The sequence below is a fragment of the Helianthus annuus genome, chromosome 7 (assembly GCF_002127325.2).
Source record: "Helianthus annuus cultivar XRQ/B chromosome 7, HanXRQr2.0-SUNRISE, whole genome shotgun sequence".
Lineage (NCBI taxonomy): Eukaryota > Viridiplantae > Streptophyta > Magnoliopsida > Asterales > Asteraceae > Helianthus > Helianthus annuus.
In genome coordinates this window covers 138,817,107-138,825,878 of record NC_035439.2, presented here as the reverse complement: position 1 = coordinate 138,825,878, position 8,772 = coordinate 138,817,107, and the positions used below count along the sequence as shown (strand labels likewise).

The window sequence follows — 8,772 nt, the reverse complement described above, 5'->3', positions numbered from 1 at the left end:
AAAAAGTACAACTATCGGGACCAACTCTCTAATTGTTAAACTCTTGGGACCAACTCTGCAATATCTGCAAACCACAAGAACCAACCACGCATTTAACTCTAATAAGTTAGGCAACTAAAAGATTCAAATAAAACTCCCACTGGGATTTTTTTTAAATCCCATAAATCATGCAACTCGTTTTGGACCCGAATCTAGGGTGGGTTTACGGTCGAGATCGACATCATTCTCCCCTGCTTGAAAATAACTCGTCCTCGAGTAAAGAAACACCATCATCTCCACTCACGTATCTTCTCCGGAATTGATGGCTTTCGGGTCGTTGGCTCCTGGGTTGACCGGTCGATCAATACCCATATAAGTTCCCCCTGCATTTTTGTTGCTATTAATAATATCAACTAGCAAGATTTCCTCGCGCGTTATTCGGCTGGTATCTGTTGCGTTCGTGACAGTATCGGTATGGTGTTGACACTTGATTTAAAGTCATGATACGGGCAAAAGAATGCGTTTTACATTGGAACCATAAAAACGGCTACCATTACCGGCTCCGTAAATAACAATATTGGTACCAGTGTTGATAGAAAATCATAAAAACAAATACTGATACTAGTTCCGATAATAACAATAATTACAAATTCTCGCTAAGGACATGTATGTGTTTTAAATTGCAAATTATCTACCTAACATCTTTATTTGTTTTAAATGATATTTTTTTGACGTAGTTTTATTTGATGATACAATAGCTCGAAAAAATTTGGCCTGTTTGATGAAACATAGCTTAATAGTACATCTTACTAAAGATTTATAACAAATTTAGAAAATAGAAAACATTATGTATACATCTTGTAAAATAATATCTAACATATTAATAATTTAATATAGATATAATTACTTGTGTGATCATAATATATCATATCCTACACCTTCTTTTTATCACCGACAAAGAATGCCTAAACAATCATCCAAACTTAACAAGATACGAAATGATTATGCCATGATGTAGAGTCCGATCACACACCCAAAATGATTACGCCATGACGTAGAGTCCGATCACACACAAACGTGCATCGACTGTATACAGATTGGTCATATTTTACCGTTCTGATTAGCTCCATCAATTTTCAATCAATTTTGTCGAATTAAAAACCAAAGAATTTAACGACACAAAACACGTACCCGACACTTATATGTTCATAATTTAATTTTTCTAGTTTTTCTTCAAAATGAAATGTTGAATTTCGATACATCTATTATTCTGTCAAATTACGAAGTACAAAAATGTCGTTACAATTGAAGTTTTGCAACAAAAAAGGTTGAAAGGGTCCAAAAGATGAGGAAGCTACCACTAGCTGGACATGTCCTGTCTTTTTAAATAATTATTATTTAATAAATCCACCGACACTAATCAAGCTAACACCGTTTACCGTTCAATTATTCATAAATTATATATCAACTTAAAACTAATTTCAAAGTCTATATAAAATAAAAATAAAATAATGTTTTAATAGCCGGAGCGGTTAATCAGTCGTCTCATTGATTTATTTGACTCTTTTAAATGCCGGAAAATTTACTTTTGTTTAATCTTGTGAATTGGAAATACAATGTAAACAAAACAAAGAGTATCAAATACATAAAAATAGAGTCTAAATAATAGATGAATACGTACATGAGATTTTAAAATGAATATTTTACTTTTTTTTTTTTTTTAATTCTGATGTGCTCTAATGAATAACTCAATTTCATTGGTGGTTATTAGATATTTATCATTGGTTTGGTTTGTGAACTAACCTAGACCAACTCGGTTTGGTTTATAAATAATAAGCCAAGCAAGCTATGTGAACATCGGTAGATCTAGTATGGGCATGTTGGCATGGGGCATCATCCTAAATTTAGGACATAAATTTTTTTAAACGGCAAAACTTCTATTGATAATAACAGAAAACTGGGGCAGCAAGTTCTATTTATACATCTCTAATAATAAATGACGAGTAGACTAGCCAACAACATCCAATACTAAAAAATAGTTATACATCTATAATAACTTGAAAATATAATACATTGAGTCGAGCCGTGCTAGTTCTATTTATAAACCAGAAAAATTACAATCGAGTTTTCTTTCAAAGTAAATTCGAGTTACAAGATTTTAATTGGTTTTTAATTTAATAAATAGTAAATTAGATATTATAAGTTAAAGAATAATAAAATAATTAGTTAGTTAGGATATGAATTAAAAAAAATATATATTCCCCATCAATGTTATTGTCGGCAAGGTGTGCTGTGTACCCTTTAGATCGATCATGTGGTTGGAGTTTTTCTCATGCTCTTTTTCTCCGTATTACCTTTTTGGGTTAATGTAATGCCGTGACAAAAAACTTATTTAAATAAATTAATTTGTAATTTTTTCTTCTTTTTATATAGCAGGTAATTTAAGCAAAACAAAACATTAAATTTATTTTTTTACCTTTGTACTTTTTTTTTTATTTTTAAGTTATCTTGAAGTATAAAAGCTGTTCTTATGATAACTAAATCAGTATTTAATTTTTTTAAATTATTAAAATCGGGATACAAGTATAGTATGTGATAAGTTTAGTATATTTTGATGAGACAATGTCATATATCCCCTCAGAACTTATAAACTTAATTGTTTCTTTAAATAATGCTTCAAAAGCATTATACATTAAAATTTATGTTTAGAAATATATGTAAATTTGTAAGTTTAGAGAGCGAAAAATGAAATTTTCCGTATTTTGATTTTACTTATTCGTGTCACATAAACAATTTCTTGATTTCAAGTTTACATCACATATAATGATTAAAGTTAAAATTAGGCATAAAATGATAAGACCACTCGGTATGGTCTCGCAGCCCCTGCTATCTAAGCGCGCCCCTGCATCACCCCGTCTCCGCCAAAGGGGCGCTATCCTTGGCCTCCGCCAAAGTCAAAAGCCACAACGGGCGTGAAGAGGAAAAGGAGATGAGGCCCACTACTTGAACCAATCAGATTTGAGTTTATTTATTATTTTTTCTTTTTTTTGATATAATAAAAAATGACTTTATAGAGGGCGTTATTCCAAACCGTGCAAATTAATGATAAAGCGCTATGTTTATGTGTCGCTTACGTGGTACTTACGTGACGTGATAAAGCCTCTAAAGGCTTGAGACCACACAACCCATCCTAAAATTTAACCCTAAAAATCAGCAAATCAACAAGGGAATAGTCGGTGTGCATATAGCTTCACCATAATTTCAACACAGTTGTAAAATTAATTAATACGTGATAAACTTAAATTTCTTTTTTTAAGATGATATCATATATAGAACATACATTTATTTAAACTTTATTTCAATAATTGCCTTTAAAATTATGTTGGCTTCTTCCAAGAAAAAGACATCTTATGGTTATTGCACATTATACAACGCACAATATAATTCAAATTACACCAAACTAAGATCATGTGTAGTGGTAATGCTCTTATCCGACGTTTTGCGTCATGTGACATCTCAGTAAGTAATGGGACATATGGGGCATTTGCTAAAATGGTTATAGTGGGAATATGGGGCATTATGTTAAAAAATGTGTAATAAAATTAAATTAAAAAACCATCAAAAAATCTTATTGGACAAACAAAAGAAAGATCAAGAGTGATTGACCAAAACTAATGAATCAGGGCGTGGAAAAAAGCACGCCAAAAGCAATTTTGTTGAAAAAAACACCCCCAAAGGTGAGAGATAGACACTATAGGGGCGTTTTTAGGATAAAAACGCCCCAAAAAAACAAACGCCCAAAAAAAACCTTCCGCTACGCATTCCGAAACGCCCACATTTTAATAAGGCCCATTCTATACACACCCCCCCTCCTTCCTGATTACACCCCCCTTTGTGAGAGGAAAACTGTCGGTCCCACGCAGGCCCCACCTGTAAGTATGTGAGAGGAGGGGGGTGAAAAAAGTAAATAGGGGGGTGTAGAAAGTAGCACCCTTTAATAAGGAGTGGGTAATTGAGTAGACCTTTTCTTTTAATAACCACCAAATCACTGCATTCCGAAACAGAGGAATTCCCCCTCTCTGTCTCTCTCTCTCTCACTCATACACACTCCATCAAGAAAGCTGGCTGCAATTGCTCACAGATCTAGCAGATCTTAACAACAAGCAATGGATTCCTGCTTCAGATCTCTCACCAGAATTTCAATTCCCACCATTTTTCTTGCAATCTTGCTTTCTTCATTCAGTTTCACTTGCACAGGTTTGATACTTGTTTACATTTGAGTTCTTGAAGTTAAAGTTTCCATTTTTATTCAACTTGCTTTCTGGGTTTGGCTAAATTTTATAGCTTTCATGTTCTTTGACCAAATCTTGGACTTTAATGGATCATTTGAGTGATGGGCTTGTTTATATTTGAGTTCTTGAAGTTTCAAGTTTCCATTTTTATTCAATTTGGTTTCTGGGGTTTGCTTAATTCTTGTAGATTTGATGTTCTTTGATCAAATCTTGGACTTTAATGGGTCATTTGAGTGATGGGCTTGTTTACATTTGAGTTCTTGAAGTTTCAAGTTTGCATCTTTATTCAATTTGGTTTCTGGGGTTTGCTTAATTCTTGTAGATTTGATGTTCTTTGATCAAATCTTGGACTTTAATGGGTCATTTGAGTGATGGGTTTGTTTACATTTGAGTTCTTGAAGTTTCAAGTTTGCATCTTTATTCAATTTGGTTTCTGGGTTTGGCTAAATTTTATAGCTTTGATGTTCTTTGATTAAATCTTGGACTTTAATGGGTCAACTGAGTGATGGGTGTGGGAGATTTTGAGGGCTTTATTAGATTTGTGGTTTAGATGGTGTGATGTATTGGGGAAAGTTGATTAGTGGGTGTTTTAGCATTTTAAGTTTTATGGTTTGTTAATCATAAAGATTGGATCTTTGTTGATCAAGATTTGTAGTTTTATGGCTTGATTGAATAAGGGTTTGTGAATTGTGACATTTTAATGATCAGATCATGTTAGTGTAATAAATTGTTACATGGGGGGGGGGGGGGGGGGATCTGGCTGTTGAGGTTCTTCTAGTGGATAAATGAATAATTAGTTACTCCTTTTTAACGTCGTGTTGCTTCATATAATGATTTTCCATTCTCAAATCTTTTCCAAAGTTTTGTTTTTCGACGGTGGTCGGTGAACAAGTATCGACCTTTTTGTTTGTTAATTTGCAGAAGCCTACGATGCACTTGACCCGAATGGAAACATCACAATCAAGTGGGATATTATTAGTTGGACACCTGATGGTTATGTGGTAAGTGTCAAGTAATGATTTTTTTTTTTTTTCCGTTTAAGAGGGTGTTTGGCATTGCTTATTCCTATGTTGTCAAAAGCGCACCGGGCGTGCGCCTAGGCGCTCAGGCGCAGCGAGGAGAGGCTATAGCGCCTGGTGGTAGCTTAGGCGCAAATCTGGGCTTTTTTGTAAAAACAGTGCTCAGGCGAGCGCCCGGAACCACGCACAGCGAGAGAAAAACGTGGGCTTAATTCTGTCAGGCGCTCCTTTCTTTTTTTATGCTATTTTTTAAGCTTTTTACAGCTTTTTCACAGCTGTAAACCATTGTTTCAACTGACTTGAAAAGTCAACCTTTTAACCATTGGATAAAGATGTGCTCCTTGTCCTTTTTAATCTAATCAGCCACCACCAGACCATACTAATCTTTTTTAAAAATTAAAACACCAAAATTAAATGGCTTTTATAATAGTTTCTTTATTTTATATGTAGAATTGTGTTAATTTTCAAAGCATAATATATCCTTTAATTTTTTTCCTCTATAGGTGTCTTTCTTAAAAAAGCCCTCGCTTTTTTTGCGCCTTGTGCCTAGGCTCCATGCGAGGCCTATGCGCCTCGCCTGCGCCTTGCGTCTTTGACAACATAGGCTTATTCTGGTTATGTTGCATTTTGCACTTCCAAACACCCCCTTAGAGTCCATAATCACCAATAATATATTAGAATTCAATCTTAGAGTTACTAGTATCTAACTATCTACTGATATAAGCTGCATTAATATCGTTATTCTCGCAGGCAGTTGTTACAATGTACAACTTCCAGCAATACCGCCACATTTCACCGCCAGGGTGGACCTTAGGTTGGACCTGGGCCAAAAAAGAGGTAATATGGTCCATGATGGGGAGTCAAGCCACCGAGCAAGGAGACTGTTCAAAATATAAAAGCGCACAACCGCATTGCTGCAAGAAAACTCCAACCATCGTAGACTTATTACCCGGAACCCCTTACAATCAGCAGATCGCTAATTGCTGCAAGGGCGGTGTCATCAACTCGTGGGCCCAAGATCCCAACAACTACGCCAGCTCATTCCAGGTCAGCGTTGGTGCCGCCGGAACCACCAACAAAACCGTCAAGCCGCCCAAAAACTTCACCTTGCTTGCACCCGGCCCTGGCTATACTTGTGGACCCGCTATCGTTGGTAAACCGACAAAGTTCATTACCGCAGATGGAAGAAGAGTAACTCAAGCTATGAGTAAGTATACTTGAATAAAACTAGTATATTATTCAACTATTGTACCTTTAATTTTAAAAGATTTTAAGGGTAAATTGCATTTTACGTCCTTTAAGTTTCAGCAAAATTTCAGGCATTGTCCTTTAACTAACGAAATTACAACGGATGTACTTTATGTTTTAATTTCTTTACATCAGATGTCCTTTATGTTTTAATTTCTTTACGGCGGATGTCCTTTATTTTTGTAATCTTTTTAGGGAGAAAGGACACCGCCTGTAAAGAAATTAGAATATAAAGGACATCCGCTGTAATTTCGTTAGTTAAAGGATAGCGCCTGAAATTTTGCTGAAAGTTAAAGGACGTAAAATGCAATTTACCAAGATTTTAATGTGCTAACATCTTTTTTTTGGCAGTGACATGGAATGTTACGTGTACATATTCACAATTTTTGGCTCAGAAAACGCCTACTTGTTGTGTATCGCTCTCTTCTTTCTACAACGAGACGATCGTACCCTGCCCTACATGCACATGCGGATGCCAAAATAACGCTACTCACCCGGGTAGTTGTGTAAAGTAAGTTCTTTTTTCATGAGTAAAATGCCATTTTCGTCCCTGAGGTTTGACCAGTTTTGAGACTTTCGTCCAAAGGTTTGTTTTCCCGCATCCGGATCCAAAAGGTTTGAAATCTTGCCATTTTCATCCAGCTCGTTAACTCCATCCATTTTTCTCCAATAGGTCAGGGGTATTTCCGTCTTTTTTGTTAACTTAAAGGGCAATTCAGTCTTTTTCACTTTATGTACAAGCATTTAGCATAATGTACAAGTATTCAAAAGACCGAATTGCCTTTAAGTTAACAAAAAGACGAAAATACCCATGACTTAACGGAGAAAAGTGGATGGAGTTTACGAGCCGAATGAAAATGTCAAGATTTCAAACCTTTTTGGATCCAAATGCGGAAAAACAAACCTTTGGACGAAAGTTGCAAAACCGGCCAAACCTCAACGGACGAAACTGGCATTTTACTCTTTTTTCTTAAGAAAAAAGTTGGTGTGTTTGGCTAAAAACCGAATACTTCTATTAATTATGTAATGGCAATCGAGTAACAATTTTTCATTTTTTACGATTGTTTTTGCAGCCCGAACTCGCCATATTTAGCGTCAGTTGTTAACGGTCCTGGTAAAAACAGCTTTACACCCCTGGTTCAATGCACGAAACATATGTGCCCGATTCGGGTTCACTGGCACGTAAAGCTTAATTACAAGGAATATTGGCGTGTGAAGGTCACCATTACAAATTTCAACTACCGGATGAATTACTCACAGTGGAATTTAGTCGTTCAACACCCCAACTTCGACAATCTTACGCAAATATTCAGTTTTAATTACAAACCGTTGACTCCTTATTCTTCTATAAGTAAGTTGACCTTCATAGTAATCGTGTTCTGGACGATTAAAATTTGAAAAGCAATATTTCTTACTTTTTTTTTTTTTTTTTTTTTTTTTTTTTTTTGTAAATGTTTACAGATGATACTGCTATGCTATGGGGGGTTAAATTTTATAACGATTTTCTGAACCAAGCTGGACCGTTGGGGAACGTACAGTCAGAGTTGCTATTTCGCAAAGATAAATCGACTTTCACGTTCGAAAAGGGTTGGGCGTTTCCTCGAAGAATTTATTTCAACGGTGATAACTGTGTGATGCCGCCACCTGATGCATACCCGTATCTCCCGAATGCTGGTTCGCGTTTAAGCTTCTCTTTACTTGCGTTATTGATGGCGTGTTCGGCTGTTTTCTTTGTTTTGTTTGATGTTTGAGCAGCAGCAGACCTTGAAGATTTGTTTGATATGTAGGTGAATTCACCTGTTGGTATTACATGTATTATCTTGTAGAGTAGTTGAAGTTATAGTGTTGTTTACAGTTGTATAATTAAAAAACATGCAAATGATAAGTTAAATTCAATATTCGATTTTGGTTATGAATTCATATAACTCTGGTTGTGACATTGGTGTGTTAAGTTGTAATGCATAGTAATAAAAAAAAAGTTAATGGTGGATATGGAACAAAGTTCTAGGGTAACGCTCAATTTTTGTACCGTAAATTCATACAATGTAAATATGTAAATGAAAAAAAAAACACGGTAATAAAAAAAGTTTAATATTTACCTAATAAATTTATCTTCTTTCGCATTTGAAAGCTTGAAAATTGAGCCATTACATCGTTATCTGGAATCGGAGGAGTGGAGTAGGGTTGTTCAAGAGCCGAGCTAAGACAAGCTCGAGCTCAGCTTGGCTTGCTTA

At 35.3% G+C, this 8,772-nt stretch overlaps 1 protein-coding gene across 1 annotated transcript; it reads left to right on the top strand.

Moving 5' to 3' along the window:
- Positions 1 to 4,025: 4,025 nt before the first annotated feature.
- On the top strand, positions 4,026 to 8,463 carry LOC110868761 (protein COBRA). Its single transcript, XM_022118015.2, has 6 exons — positions 4,026 to 4,236; positions 5,193 to 5,272; positions 6,041 to 6,497; positions 6,890 to 7,049; positions 7,612 to 7,889; positions 8,000 to 8,463. The coding sequence occupies exons 1-6, from the start codon at positions 4,146 to 4,148 to the stop codon at positions 8,287 to 8,289; spliced, it is 1,356 nt and encodes a 451-aa protein (XP_021973707.1). The 5' UTR covers positions 4,026 to 4,145; the 3' UTR covers positions 8,290 to 8,463.
- Positions 8,464 to 8,772: the final 309 nt, after the last annotated feature.

What these genes read in the sequence shown, in the direction of transcription:
- LOC110868761 (XM_022118015.2), top strand. Translation starts at nt 4,146, where the DNA reads ATGGATTCCTGCTTCAGATCTCTCACCAGAATTTCAATTCCCACCATT. An exon ending in CACCCGGGTAGTTGTGTAAA is followed by an intron (nt 7,050 to 7,611) that starts GTAAGTTCTTTT and finishes TTGTTTTTGCAG; the next exon opens with CCCGAACTCGCCATATTTAG. An exon ending in GACTCCTTATTCTTCTATAA is followed by an intron (nt 7,890 to 7,999) that starts GTAAGTTGACCT and finishes AAATGTTTACAG; the next exon opens with ATGATACTGCTATGCTATGG.